A 15899-nucleotide genomic window follows, 5' to 3' on the forward strand; every position below is an offset into this window, starting at 1 on the left:
CTACTAATTGTAATTTTAATTATCTATTGAACGCTGTTCAAGCAATGAGTTTTATTCTTGTATTGGTGGGGCATCTGATACTTGTTCTTTCATAAATGCAACTCTGCAAATCTATGCATTAAGCTTTAACTGGAGTCCACTTCAACACATATATAAGTGTATATAAAATGCATAGGATACACTTCATCACATACAAGAAGTGTATCCTATATATTTTATATACACTTATATATGTGGGTGTAAATATAGAATCACAAAATTAGACACATGGCTGATTGGAGAAATACTGAGAGGTACAGGCTATGCAAACTTAGAATGTGATATAGGAAGAATAAGCAGAACGTAATGAGTAAAATGAGCAGATGCAAAGATGGAAAAGGAGGGCATTTTTGGAAGGAACAGCTTGCCTAGAAAAAGGTGAGGAAACCTGCCTATGTGTGTTTTAAATAACTATGAAGGCTTATATCTATATAGAGATACGGATATATATAGAGAGAGGTTTAAAAACTACTGAATGATGTGAAGGAAATGAAGAGTGAGAATTTTGTTCTGCTTCACTTTCAGAGTTTCCTGTACTTTTTTGTTTTTGAGAGGCAGATGTCTCATTTTTTTCAATGAGGCGAATTCCCATGTTAACTTGCGTCTCATCTGTATTTCATTGATAGTGTGTTTCAGTGTTCTGGCTATGCACTTGGCTGGAGAGTCTTCCTGATTCTACTTGCTCCTAGGGTTTTTTTTTTTTGGGGGGGGGGTTGCACCACATCCTATTGCAATTATTATTCTGATTGTAGTAACAGAAAACCAAGTGATTTGCCTTATAATTGTTTTAGATGAGGCTAGTTTTGGGTGTTGCTTGTATTCGTACACCATTTTGAGAATCAAATCATTTGCCTGGCATATAGAGAGACCCTAACCACAATGTCCATGCAGGCACATTCCTTCCCCCCCCCCCAAACAATCACAAAGCTGTTCTAATCACAGTGCTAATCATAGAGCTGCCGCCTCTCAGGGGTCAGTCACACACTCCATCATTTGTTGGTTGGTAAAAATACAATAAATAAATAAAAATAGCAGAAGGAACAGGTCCAAAATTAGAAAGCGCATTAAAGAGCTTGATTATAACAGCACTACTTTCGTGCTCGCCGTGTTGGTTTATCTCAGTTTTTCGGAATACTACCACCACCCGGTTTGCCCACTTATAGTTACTATCTGACAACTCTTCGTCTTTCTAGAGCCTTCTGTTTAGCTGACTGAATGCTAATCCCTCTATGGTTATGCAGGGCAGGATTTTGAATATACCATACCCAGACAGGACCTGTCCTTGCTCTTCTGGCTCTATCGATTCATTAGCTCGTACCCTCTTGGAATGCCGCTTTTATGAGGAACTTCGATCACGCTATATCTCTCCCCTTTAAACATATAAATCTAATGCCTCTGTGTCTGACACAATGCCTTTTTTATTAAGTGGCAGGGATCCCAAGGCTACATTGTCAGTGGCGAGATTTATCTCAGTCCTTATATCCTTCAAACATTAGATTTACGCTGCTCAAGATCAATGGATCAAGGAGCTTCTAAGGGATAAAGGAAAGGTAAAGGAAAGGAATACCCACACATCTTTAGGGCCACTTCTTCCAATATGTTGTGGTGCAACAACTTCACTGATCTAAGCAATGCTTTCTGAAGGTGCCACCCTGCAGATGGGTAAAACCAAAAGCTGCCCATATATATGCATTCTCTGTTGTGGCTCCTATTTTGGGGGATGGCCTGACCAGGAGGTCAGGAAAGCTCCCATGCGTTTATCATTTCACAGAAAGTAAAACAGACTTGTTCAGGAAGGCATTTGTATAAAGGGGATAAGGTAGTAGTTATAAATGTCTGCAGGGAAAAAATGCTGTTTTATTCCCTTGTATTCTGATTTTGTAATCTAGTTTTCTTTCACTGGTTTGCATGCATTATATTCTTTTGAAATCTGCCTGGAGTCTCAGCAAGAAAGGGACAGCCATTCCTAAATGGGAGGGGGAGTTAGGCGGCAGCCACACATGCTTCCTGGCCAGAAAAAGGAAAAATAAACGCTCCTAAAATAAAAATGGAGGAACAATGCCCCATTAACTTTAGTGAGGCTATGCCAGCTATTTTGCTGGTGTAGCCCCGGTGCAGCATGGAGAGACATTCCCGGGCCAAAAGGGGTTAGGAAGCTGCCTAAAGGCCCCTAGGAGCACCCTGAGAACACCTCCCAGGATGCTGGCACGGGGAGATACGCCAGGAAAACGCCAGCGAGAGGCCATGCCGACGTCGAAGAGCCGTCATATAAGCATTTGTTTAAAACACAGACATATAACGCTTTGAAATCATTTCCAACACCCAAGGGAAGGTTTTTGGTGCGAAAACACAAAGATAAGACATTTCATTAAACGTTGAAAATAGTTAGTGCAGAAACGACCATCGTTTCAGGCACTCTGGCTTGAGAAAACTGGGACTGAGGGCCAGTTCTTACATTATAGCTTCCCTGTGGTTCCATCCCATGCCACTCGGTTGCATAAGACTGTAGAAGCCACATGGGAGGGTCAGAATTGTATAGGGTTGCTGTGAAGGTCAGGGTTTTGTACACCATTTAAAAAGCGGTGGTGTGCTACGTGGTTTGACCAGTGTGGTCTCAACACAAACCTCCACCTGGCAGACAGGGCCTAAGTGGCTTCTGAAAAATAGTGATTCTGGATTATGCTTGAGGTAAACAGGAAAAAAAAGTCATTGATTAACTCTCTTGGATGGAATAGGGTTATTCAATAAAGAGGCTTGAAATGATGTACAACAACACAGCGTTTACTGAGCTCGCACAGATAATGTTTCACTTAACACGACAGAAGTTCAGAGGGCAGTTATCAGCCACGCTTAAGTATGAGCTCCTTCTGGAAATTCCAGTAACTTAGCCTGCTACCCCTGAAAATTAGACTCAGAAACAGCACAGTCTCCTCTTGTAAGTGTTCACTGAAATTAGCCTGCTTTATCCCAAAAGCCAGGCTCTGAGACATACAAAATCTCCTTAGAAAGGATTTATTCCCACCCACTCCTCTGGAGGCACAAACCCATATCTGAAAAGATTCACTGTTTTTAGTCTGCTTATTCTCAAAGTCAGGGTCTGAGACATACAAAAGACCATCTATGCATGGGAGGTTTTGCCTTGAATTTGCCGCTCTCTAGATGCACATTTTCCCCATTTGAATCCTCAAAACTCTGCACGGAGGCTTATTTTTGAGTTTTGAGAATTTGGATGGGGAAAATGTGCATTTAGAGAGCGGCAAAGTCTCCCGAGCAAGGATCTCTCCAACCTAACACTCTAGACAGGCAAACCCTTTCTGACAAGACCTGACAGTGTCTCTCTCACTCCCCCTTTCCATCTGGCATCTTCAGCCATCCGTAAGCCCTGATGGGATGACCTTACTCATACACCAAACAGGAATACAGGGGATTGGTGACTGACCGAAAGTGGCAGGACCTTGCTCCATCCATCAAAGTTGCCAAAAGGCCTGGAGAAAAATGTCTTGTCTCTAAAATAGAAGCTGAATGTGTGGAAATGGGCAGTTGAAGCTTTTCATGGTATGGAGATAAATAACATCCTATTAAGCCCCTGTTAAAAGGACAGGAGATTATTTTTTCCTCCCGGCAGCAGGCAATCCTAAATTTGCATGGGAAGAATGCTGACAGAGTGCTGCTTCTCCATGATTTCTATTTTACGCTGGCCTTTGGCTGTAATAATAATAAATGATTGGCTTCTCCATGATTCCAGCTTTCCCACAAGGCCACGCTTTCTCTACATTTCCTTTAATTTCCCCTTTCCAGAGCAACATGATTTCAGTCACACAGGAAGCAGCAACCACATAATTTCCTTAACGGAAGAATTAGCTCTAAGTGGCAAGTTGGAGAGCGTTCACATCGCAATAGGATGATCTGTTACTTTTGAAATGGAAAGTTGGCAGATGTTAGCTCCAAGGTTTCATTTTGAAAACCCAGGGTACGACACCGGAAGATCTGTTACATATGGAGTGTTTTATATTTTGTGTCAGTTTTTTCCAGTTATTTTTCTTTTTGGAATAGTCCAGCAAATAAGGCCTGATTTATCTGTTGCTTCCTGTATAGGAATTTATAAAGTTCTCTTTGTATCCAGGATCTCAAAAGGATATGCTGCACGAATTCCTTATTCACCTCCACGCCATGAAAAACTTCACCTGCACATATTAAGTCTCTTTTAAAGGGGCAGGACACTTTTCTCCAGGCCTGTTGGTGAACCTAAAACTCAGGGGTCCACCAAGTAGATAAGAAAGGGTTGTTGTTGTAAAGTTAAGGGAAGGGAAGCAGCCCTGTAAATGGTTGTTTAGTCTGAAAGTCTTAAAGAACAGACACTTTGCCTATTTCTCAGATGTAACATTTGTGAACGTGGAAAGAGGTGGCTTTTGGATGCATGAATTTGTCCATATGAGGAGAATACACTCTGTTACTTACAGCACGTATTTTTTATTGTTTTATTAGTTTTATAATATGATAGGGATACGGAAGGGGGAAAGGGAATGGGTAAAATAAGAGGGAATCCGTCTTGCCATAAAGAAAAACATAACATAGACATAAACATCTTAAAGGCTAATCAAGCAGACAGGATTATTATTTTTACTTTCTGTTGTTTGGGCTAGATTATACATATGTTCAAAAAATAGACACCCTCTGTGTCTAACATATAACCTGTTACAGTGGGCATAGCAGTTTCCTACTCTAAACTTAAAATTACATTGTTATTTTACAGTATCAGGTTTCTATTTTTGTTTCTATTAGCATTGAGCCTCAAGGAATCTGCAGAATAATTTCCGTTTTTCATTAAACTGTTCTTGTGTCTCATCATTGGTTGTGTTTGCCATGTAGGTCATTTTAGCCAAGTCCATTAATGTATCCTTCCATTCTTCTGTGTCTGGTAGCGATGGTTGTTTCCATTTACTTGCTTACAACATGTATTAGTAGACTGTTCTCAAATATGTAATTTGTGCAAGCGGTGCTCTTGTTTATCACATGCTAGCATTGCAGCAGTGACATAGACTCTTGTGATTGCAGTGATTGATTCTTGTAATACTCTCTTAATATATCCCTAGCGGGCAACTTGCCTCTGTTGCCTTCCACTTGCTTATGTAGGTCTGTTTACTAGTTCAAACACACACAGGATCCTGCCAAAATCTCCTCCCTTTTCTCTGTTGGCCTCCTTTAAAGTGGCAACCTGATATTAGTGCTGTCCAATTTTATTCTTTATGCTTTTTAATCTATAAAAAAGAAATTGTATTTAGGCAGGTGTCTGGGGAAAGGATATTTTTAAGACTGTATCAGAGGTGATTAACATGGTGCCTAATGAGCTGTCAGACCACAAGGAGACAAATGGATCATTTGTTATTTAAAAGATTTGTATCCCCCCTTTCACTCCGCTTTGCTCAGAGATCCCTACAAAATTGTAATGGCTGGGGGTGGGGGAAGAGTGTGCAATTCTCGCATTCAAGTGTCCTTCTCTGCTGACTCCTCCATATAGCAAGATATTGTTGCTCACTTCCGAGGTCCCTATGGCATCACACAGGCTTCTGAGGCAACTTTGCATTCTTGGAGAGCGTGGATCAGCCAGGCATCTCTGGTCACTTTCATTTCATAAGATAAACTGTGCTCTAAAAATATTTCGAGTCAGTCTTGTGTTGTGATTTCCCTTGTTAGCGGAATCATCTGAGGTCTTGGATGTCACTAAACCTCCCTAATACTCCTTGGAGGTATGTAACACGCTCTGGCTGTGTGATCACTGGTTGCATTGTATGGATAATACCTCCTCTGAGATAAATAATTATTTATACAGGTGAGATTTCACTGGAGCAGCTTGAGTTGTGTCATCCATTTACATCAGGGGTGGGGAACCTTTTTCCCGCCAAGGGCCATTTGGATATTTATAACATCATTTGCGGGCCATACAAAATTATCAGCTTAAAAATTAGCCAACCAAGCCCCAAGCAGGCAGCTGCCCTAGATGACCCCCCCCCCACGTGGGCAAGCAGGCAGGCATCCGACCGGTGGTGCACTCGCCCACCTGGTGGCACAAGATGGTCTGTTGCACCAGCCGGGCGTAGCCGTCCAGCCGCACGCCGGAGTTGCTCCTGCTCTGCATGGTCGAGGCCGGATTCTACAGCTGGCTCCTACTACCTCCGCCTGCAGGGATGAAATGAGGACACACTGGCTAAGAACTCATCCCCCCCCCCGGTGCATTCTGGCCCTGCCCCCTTTAACCCCTCCATTGTTGCCACTTCCGCCCCCAGTCCTCTTGTAATACAGAGGGAATACGTTTCTCCATGGCCTGGGTGGGAAAGGGTTATCACAGTTTCTTGGGCGGTCCTAGCAACTGCATAGCTAACAACTCTTCTGCAAGGGGGGAAAAGGTTCCTTTTCTCTGCAAAACAAACTCATATCTACCTTGAATAGAGGATATTCCTGTCCACGGGAGGAGGCGGATCGCCCGTCTTAGATCCTTCTGAGATAGAGATCTGCCAAGACCCATGAAGGGCCAGACCAAATGATTTTGCGGGCCTTAAACAGCCCCCGGGCCTGACGTTCCTCACCCCTGATTTACATACTGAAAAAGACAAATGGTGGTGATCCTGGAAAAGCAGGGAATCCCTGTCGATATGGCCATTTATGGGTGGCATTTTCCTCATGGTCACTCCTCTGTCTGCTTCAGGGCTTTGCTCTGATTATGCTTGCATTTTCCGACCGTCAGAGGTCGCCTCGCTCTCCCCGTGCGTTTCCACTGGTTTTCTGGATGCTGGCTAAGCAAGAATCCAGAAAATGCAGGCAAAACACGTGGGGAGAGCGAGGCGACCTCCGACAGTCAGAAAGTAGTTGTCAGGGTGACCGTGAGGAAACAGCCACACATAAATGGCCGATGTGTTGTGCACCAGGGAGATAGAGGTATAATTAAAGTGGGCAAATTTCCAGCCAGTACCTATAGTTGTGTCTTTAACCACAGGCTGATTTACAGACTTCAGTAGAGGATAAAGTTTATCCCTTCTCATTTACCTGCTGATTTCTGCAATTCAGATTGCTGTTGAAAGCACTAGAGTAGGCTGTAAAGGTAAAGGTCCCCTGTGCAAGCACTGGGTCATTCCTGACCCATGGGGTGACGTCACATCCCAACGTTTTCTAGTCAGACATTGTTTACAGGGTGGTTTGCCAGTGCCTTCCCCAGTTATCTTCCCTTTAGCCCCAGCAAGCTGGGTACTCATTTTACTGACCTTGGAAGGATGGAAGGCTGAGTCAACCTTGAGCCGGCTACCTGAAACCAACTTCCATCGGGATCGAACTCAGGTCATGAGCAGAGCTTGGACTGCAGTACTGCAGCTTACCACTCTGCACCACGGGGAGAGTAGACTAGGGTAGGATCTTTCTTGATTTTCTGTGATCGTACGGTAGCAAAGCTCAAAAATCCAAAATTGTCGAGTCTAAGAAACCAATTTCCGTTTGCGGGGGGAATCATCTCGTAAGACCTGAAAAAGTTCACCTGTTTCCTTATGTGAACTAGAACAGTCGAAATAGAATATACCCTTTGTAGCTCCTGATGTAGATACTAGATATTTCTCAAATATTTGATTTTTTATTTAACTAGCCCAATCCTAAAATAATGTGAGAACGCATTATGAGGGAATATTATCCTGGCTCTGTTTACAAATAAACATTTCAAAATGGCTGTTGACTTGTAGCAGTAAAATATAGCTTAATGTTACTATTGTTTGTTTGTCCATAACTATCTTTTTAAAAAATGAACATTCTGTTTAAGAATCCAATTCTGCAACACAAATCAAATCCAGTTATGCAAAAAAATTCAGGGTGTGACATCTCTATTCTGTTACTTGATAGAAACTGTTATTTCTGTCTTTTTTTTTTAAAGAAAACCCCCACAACTCATGCCATGAAGGAAGAGAATTTTCTTCGGCGCAGGTTCTCACTCTGCCCTGCCTCATCTACTCCTCAAAAGATTGACCCTCGCAAGCTGACCCGAAACCTGTTTTTTGGGGGCGATAATGAGATCTACCCACTCAGCCCAGGTGAGTTCTCCCTTTTGATTTCAGAATATGCTGTATGCTCTGAAAGATAAGCATGGGGGGGTGTTTATACTTTCAGGAATAGAGGGGCTCCTCTCATTCACTTTGGTCCTCATGTTACTATCCAGTAACATGAGGACCAAAATATTCAGCATGGGTGTCCCTAAACCTTCATAGTCTGGAAGCACTTCCAGCGGACGAAGGATCCCCAGTTTGCATAGTACCAGCTGCGTAGGGCCCAGATCAGTCAAAGGAAAGACCTGGCTCATCACTTGACTACCAATCTCAGGCATCATCTGACACAGCATCACCAGGCGGTGCTTCTTTGGGTGGGGGGAGAGGCTGGCGGGGTGGAACATTAATTAGATTTAGATGAAGGTGGAGTGAAAATTGGAGGGAGGAACATTAATAATTTGAGATATGCTGATGACACTACATTATTGGCAGAAAATAATGATTTGAAACGACTACTGCTGAAAGTAAAAAGAGAAAGTGCCAAAGCAGGACTACAGCGGAACATCAAGAAAACAAAAGTAATGACTACAGGAGAATCACACAACTTTAAGGCTGACAATGAGGAAATTGAAATTGTTCAAGACTTTCTATTCCTTGGCTCCACCATCAACCAAAAGGGAGACTGCAGCCAAGAAATCAGAAGGAGATTGAGACTGGGAAGGGCAGCCATGAAGGAGCTAGAAAATATTTTGAAGTGTAAGGATGTGTCACTGGCCACCAAGACTAGATTAATTCATGCCATCATATTCCCTATTGCTATGTATGGGTGTGAAAGCTGGACAGTGAAGAAAGCTGATAGGCCTTTTCTTGCTTATCTAATTTATCTTGAGCTTTTTTTATTTGTATTTCTTCTAGTTTAATTTTTTCCAATATTATTCTCTTTTGTTTTTCTTTCATCTTAAACCACCTCGTATTTTGTTGAATCAAAAGTCCTCTAATTACTGCTTTACCTGCGGCCCATACTATCGTATCTGAAACCGTGAATATCTATTTTTAATTTCTCTACAATCTTTTTATTTTTTAATAAATAATCATTTACTGACCATGGTCTATGATTCTTATCACCTATCTTGATTTTTATCATATGGGCATTATGATCAGATAGTACCCTAGGTGATATCTCCAGGTTATCTGAAATATTCATTAAAATTTTGGAAGGCATATCATATCTATTCTTGAGTGAGTAAGATGTCTGTGAGAAATATGTATAACCCTTCTTATTTCCGTTTATAAGTCTCCAGGCGTCAAACATTTCCCATTGGTTCGTCATACTGGAAAAAATACCAGGCAGCCTACCCTCATTTCAGTTTCTTTTTCTTTACAGATCTATCTAATTTTGGTTCTACTACCCCATTAAAATCCCCCATCCAAATCATTTTCTCAGTGCCATACTCAGCCAATATCAAAGTTAGATCATTAAAAAAAATTTTTTGTTTCATATTAGGGGCATGAATACCAACCAATAATATTTTCTGATATCCACTTGTAATTTCTATTAATAAAATTCTACCTTCCTTATCCTTATAAATTAACTTTGATTCCATTACCAAAGCAACGTACATAGCTACTCCATTAACTTTTCTCTTTTCATTACAAGTTGTAAATAATTTCCCTAATTTCAGATTCTCCAATCTTATTACATCCTTGTGTAACATATGTGTTTCCTGTAAACAAAAAATGCTAGCCTTAGACTTTTGTAAATGGTAAAACACCTTTCTCCTCTTATTGGAAGAATTCAAACCATTAATATTCCATGACAATATTTTTAATATGTCAATTTACAATTCTTCCCATCCCTATTTCCCCCATTTTTAACACTTATTTAACCCCCTCCCCCTCCTATAATTTATAAAAACAGCTCAGCCCTCATTGTCTTCTGAAGGAGACTCCTCTTCTGGTGTTTCTTCAGGGTGAACACCTCCAGATGCTTGTTCAGATTTGTCCTCTTCTGGTGTGTCCTTTGGAACAGGCCGCTTTGAGGATTTTGGAAGATCTTTGTCATATCTTCTCAAGAATTGCTCAGCTTTAAGAGTGTCAGTAATTTTATATCTTCTTGCTTTGAAGAAAAAAGAGATACCTTGAGGATACTCCCATCTGTGTTGAATACCATTGAGCTTCAGCCTTTCCACAATCTCTGCAAAATCTTTTCTTTTCCTGAGTAGTCTGGTAGGAATCTACTTCATAATTCTCAGAGAAACACTGTCTATTATAAGTGAGCTCTTCTTATAGTGTTGATTCAAGATAAGATCCCGATGGCTTCTAGAGAAAAGCTGAATCAAGCAGTCTCTTGGGACCTTATTGTTTCTAGCATAAGCTGAGTTAACTCTGTAAGCTGTCACAATCATACCCTCAGTGACATCTTGATCTTCTTGGAGAAATTCTGCCCGGTGTACTTTGAAAAAATCTTTTAGATCCACTCCTTCAGATCACTCTTTAAGCCCACGTATACGGATAAAAATTTTCTTTAACTTTAAGTTCCAACATAGCAACGTGGTTCTCTCTCCTGAATAGATTCCACTGAGAGTTCCAGTGTCCACCTTTTTCTTAACTTCTTTATTGTCTTGAACACATTTCTGCAATTTGGTTTCCACTTTGTCTTGTCTCAGTGTTAAAGAGGTAATTGAGTCCTTTAAGGCAGAAATAGCAACTGCATTTTGGTTGACAGCTTCTTTTATTGCAGCACTTTCTTCTCCAGAAATGCCGGCATTTCACAGGTCACTTTTCAGGCAGTGTGAAGGCTGCGTGAGAAGCAGGCACTGACAGATCACTGCCTGATCTGCAATATCAGCAGAAGAGAGCCTTGACCACCTTGATCTCTGAGATCAAGGCAGTGCGGGAGGAGAGCCAGCTCAATCAGAATGAGCGGTTGATTATCTCTCAGACTGTGAAGGTCCTTAAGCCCACTTTCTGAGGCCTTCCTTGGGGAAGTGATAATATGCGTGTTTGTCAGTGGATTGCCCTTAGTTCTGTTCTGCTGGGTTTACAAAAGTGACCCCTGTACTTAAGATTGTTCTTCTGGGCTTCTGTGGATCGCCACTGGTTCTTTAAAAAAAACCCAACCTATCAGGGTTCTATGGTCTGATATTAGTTCTTTTGGGCTTGCACTGCCACATTGGCCCTGGGTTCTGCTGGGCTTCTGTGTTACACATTGGTTCTGTTGAGCTTGCAAAAGTCCCTCCCTCCCACACACACACACGAATTTGTTCTGCTGGGATTGTCTGGTTTGATCTTAGTTCTGTTGGGCTTGCCACATTGGCTTGTGGTTCTGCTGGGATTCCTGGGTTCTGCTTTGGTTCTATTGGGTTTGTGCTGGTTCTTGGCATGGGAGCAACCCGTGGTTGCTGTAGGCATGCCTCTTTGCTTTTGCCCTGAAGAAAAAAGGCTGTTTCCCCTCCCTTTGGAAACAATGGAGAGTCAATGGGGGCTCCTTCTTTGGGGGCCCATAGAATTGGGCCCTCTGACCCAATCTTCTTGAAACTTGGGGGTTCTTCTGTGAAAAGGCAGCAGCAATTCTGCTGCAAATTTGGTGACCATAGCTTTAAAAACAGCCCCCCCCCCACGCACACATATCTTCCCCATAGGCTATGATGGAGCCAAATAATTTCACAATCCCAAATAAAACCCAAATCTGAATATCATACTGGTATTGGAATTTGGGGATATTGGGAATACTGATATTTTTTTGGCTTCAATATACCTGAATCGGGGTGTGTGTGTGTTAGCAACTCCCTTGAACTAATCTCATTTTTTTCCTGACAGGTTAGTTCCTTTAATAAATGCATGATATTCAGAAATTCAACAGGTGCCACTTCACCTGGCATAGACAAGCTAGTTTAGTTTATTAAGATTATTTGATTTTTACCCCGCCCTTACCCAACCAAAGCCAGGAGGAGCACCCCTCAAATGTGTCCCTTTGTGAAACCTGATCATGAACGGTTCCCTTTTCTCCAGGTGTTCTGCTGTTTGGTTTATGGAGTGTTTACTCAGATGTTAAATCCCAGTGTAGTGTTTACTTTCAGATACGTGCATGTAGGATTACAGCCATATGAATGTAACCGGGGGGGGGAGGAGCAAACCAGTTTGATATGTCCATTCATCATTATAAGCTGCACCTCTCCTCCCCCTGACCCTCACTCCATTGTTTGTTGTGTGGATTATGCCTAGGAGAATATGAAAAGGTCGTTCAGGCGTGTGAAAGTAATGTGGAGTGTTCCTCCACAGCCAGTTGGAGGCAGCTAATGTAACATGTTCCACCAGCCACGATTATTGCTTAGCAGCAAAGTAAACTGAACCATGAAGAAGGGGCAGGGAAAAGATCCACCGGCTCTTTTAACGGGCCCTGGCAACACATTAACGCACTGGAAAAGCCCTGGGAGGCATCAATAACTCTTAATGAACAGCATCCTGAAGTTTCAACAATACAGGTTTCATAAAGGTGTCCCTTATGAGTGAAAGCCCAGCGGGAGGAGGTTACAGCTCTCCAGGAAGTCCCACATGTTGTTCCAGTGGCTGTGTTTTAAAGTTTGCTAATAAGGTTGGACTTGGGTGCTGAAGACTTCTCTTTTCCTAGCCCAGTAAGGTAATTCAGGTGTTCGTCGTATCTCTTTTGATGCATATGTATTAACACTTAGGGTATAATGTGATTTTGTTAGGATATGGAGGAGGGTTACTTATAAGTTTGTGTTTCTTACACCTTTGTAACACTTGTGCATGTGTTAAGTGCCGTCAAGTCGCTTCCGACTCATGGCAACCCTATGAATCAATGTCCTCCAAAACGTCCTATCTTTAACAGCCTTGCTCAGATCTTGCAAACTGCAAGATCTTAACACTTAACACTTGTAAGTAACACTATTCCTCAGGGCTGGAATCCAGAGACCATTTGTCTATGTCTAACAGGGCTTCTTCCTTCCTGAAGTAGCAAGAAGCAGGGTTTGAGGCTACTGGAGAAGCATTTACATACAAGTTGTGCTAAAACCATACTGTGTAAAGGCTACTGCAATTAACAGAACCTAAGGACACTACTGCAATTAATGCAGAACCTAAGGAGATTGTGGGTCAGCATTTATGCTTAAAGGCTATGCAAAGGTGTTAGATTAATGCTGCTAAGTGATGTTTAGGCTGTAATCGGGTTCATACTTACTTGACTGTAAGACCTGGTGAAATCACTGAGATTTGCTCTCAAGTAAATGTGTTTTGGATTAGGGGTTAGAAGAATAAAGAAAGAATGGGAAAATATTCCCAGTGTGCCAAATGCCATGATAGAACTAGGAAAAAAAACATTTAAGATGTCAGCACTTTTTTCCTTAATGCATAAATCAGTAGACAGGGGATGGTGACATTTTTTTAGCTGTCAGAAGGGAACTTCGCATAGTTGTGAACTGTTCATTAGTCTTGTGGTTCATATTAAAATTAATTGGCAATCTAAACCATATGTTCTCTTTCAGTTAAAACAAATACACAGGGAAAGGAAGATAATTCATTCAGTAATAATCCACCCTTGTAGCCACTGTTGTACAAATGCTTAGTATGTAAGAAATATTAAGAACAACGGGGCAAGGATGGCCCCAATTCTGATATTTGCTTGGCAGTAGCTCCATTGAAAATGCTGTAAGTCTCATCTTAAGGCAGAGGTTATATATCTTGGTCATGAAAGGCCTTCCAAGTCAAGAAACGTCAGTTTGGACCTCCCCCCTTTAACAAAAACAACTTGAGAGCCAGAACTGACACTCATTCTAGGTGGGATGTTAAGCAGATCAGTGAAAAAAACAGAGACTTACGTGATTAGAGGTACTGCATTGGTCCCCAGTTCAATAAAAGAAATAGGTGATATACTGACTGATGCATGGGAGAGGCAAGTCTACACATGTGGCCCAATCCTATTCATGTGTTCTCAGAAAGAAACCTCACAAAATGCAGTGTGGCTTACTCCAAAGTAAGTGTGTGTCGGATGAGAGATATGTATACATACTTGATAACTGCAAATCAAGTAATAACTTACATTTGTGAATGGGCCATCATAGATACAACACTACACATGTATCTTTCCTATCTGTTTGTAATACCTCAGGAACAATGACTTGCAGTGGAGTCTGTTCACACATTCAGCTGCTTGTTATCAGTAGTAGGGAAATCAAGTGGTAGACCTGCATGTGTGAACCAAGCCTTAAGCTAAAGGAATGAATGGCAAAAATTCCAAGTTCCAAATCATATACAGAAATCGCATAAACTCTTGGCCTTTATAGGTATTGTATAAAATAACCTGTGTGAACAGTTCTTTAGCATCTTCTTCCATGGTACTTGGATTATTTGCCTAAAATCACTGCATATTCCTATAATTACCAACCTGCTTCTGTTTAGGAACATGTCAGTCTCTGTTCTTGTTTGTCACAGATACCGAAGCTTTTTCAATACGCTTTTTCCTATTAGCCATAGTTTTTCCACAGACAGTATCCATATTTTTATTGTGCTGTTATGTTTCAGGGAAAGACATGGAAGGAAACACGATGTCCATGTTGAAGGATGAGATTCCTCAGACACCGAACTCTATTAATAAGGTAACCAGGCTTATAAGAGCGCTTATTTTTTTGAGACCAACATGAAGAGCAGAATATTAAGTTGGATCCTATGATTTGCCACTTAAGATGTATTTTTAGAATTGTTCTGAAACAAATAGTGTTGCCTCCATGCTTGTAAAACAGGGGTGGTATAAACTAGCTCATATTATACATAATTGGAGTTATGCATTGATATCAGTGCTCATAGGAAAGTGGAGTTTCCTTCATTTTATGTTCCCAGTTTCTAAAAATATGTTGTGCATACTAACCCTACACTGTAAAAAAAAAATTACACACTGAAAACAGGATTCCTTTAATAAATGCACATACTATTCAACCTTTCATCACACAAATTAATGGAAATTAGAGTCCATGGGTTGGTTGTTACCAACTTTCCACTGATGGAAGTAGATCATTCTTTATCTTCAACTTCCCCTTTAAGCCCCCTAGAAGCTGTGATGGGGATCATGGATTCACATGGGTAAAAAGGCATATAGGATGAGAGGGTTGCAATGAGCAGGTGAATTAAGTGAGGTTGTGTCTCCTTTTTCTTGTTCTAGCAGAGAACTGGTAGGATCAAACTCTTCATTTTTTTCAGTTAAAAAGAATATATTTGCATGTCAAAAAGGAAAGAACCCCTCATGAAAACAGAAAAATATTTAAATAGTTAAATGTCCCCTGTGCAAGCACCGGGTCATTCCTGACCCATGGGGGTGACGTCACATCCCGACGTTTACTAGGCAGACTTTGTTTACGGGGTGGTTTGCCAGTGCCTTCCCCAGTTACCAATGTATAAATAATACTTGTGAAAACCATGGGGAAAAGGCAGGGGGGAATATACCATTAAGTAAAGACTTTAAGCCTTGACCTGGATAACCCAATCTCGTCAGATGTTGGAAGTGAAGCAGAGTCAACCTTGTTAGTACTTGGCTGTAAGACTGCTAAGGGAGTCTGGGGTTGCTATACAGAGGCAGGCAATAGCAAAACACTTCAGAATGTCTCTTGCAGGGTCACCATTAGTCAGCTGTGACTTGAGAGCACACACAAAAAAGTTAAAATTCACTGTCTGTGGTAGTGTATTGCAGAAACAATTAAAACATAAGAAGATCCCTGCTGGATCAGACCTGTGGTCCATAGTCGAGCATCCTGTTTGATATAGTGGCCAACCAGTTGCCCAAGGGAACCAACAAACGGCATAAAGGCCAAGGCCTTCCCTTGATGCTGCCTC

The 15899-nt window shown here is 41.5% G+C and overlaps 1 protein-coding gene across 1 annotated transcript in view; it reads left to right on the plus strand.

Moving 5' to 3' along the window:
- Window positions 1-15899, plus strand: part of OSBPL5 (oxysterol binding protein like 5) — a 219621-nt gene that overhangs the window by 138397 nt on the left and 65325 nt on the right. Inside the window, exons 2-3 of the mRNA XM_056850980.1 lie at window positions 7949-8105; window positions 14598-14671. Coding sequence (XP_056706958.1) covers window positions 7949-8105; window positions 14598-14671 — 231 coding nt within the window. The remainder of the gene's footprint in view (window positions 1-7948; window positions 8106-14597; window positions 14672-15899) is intronic.

The sequence above is a fragment of the Euleptes europaea genome, chromosome 6, assembly GCF_029931775.1.
Source record: "Euleptes europaea isolate rEulEur1 chromosome 6, rEulEur1.hap1, whole genome shotgun sequence".
Taxonomy (NCBI): domain Eukaryota; kingdom Metazoa; phylum Chordata; class Lepidosauria; order Squamata; family Sphaerodactylidae; genus Euleptes; species Euleptes europaea.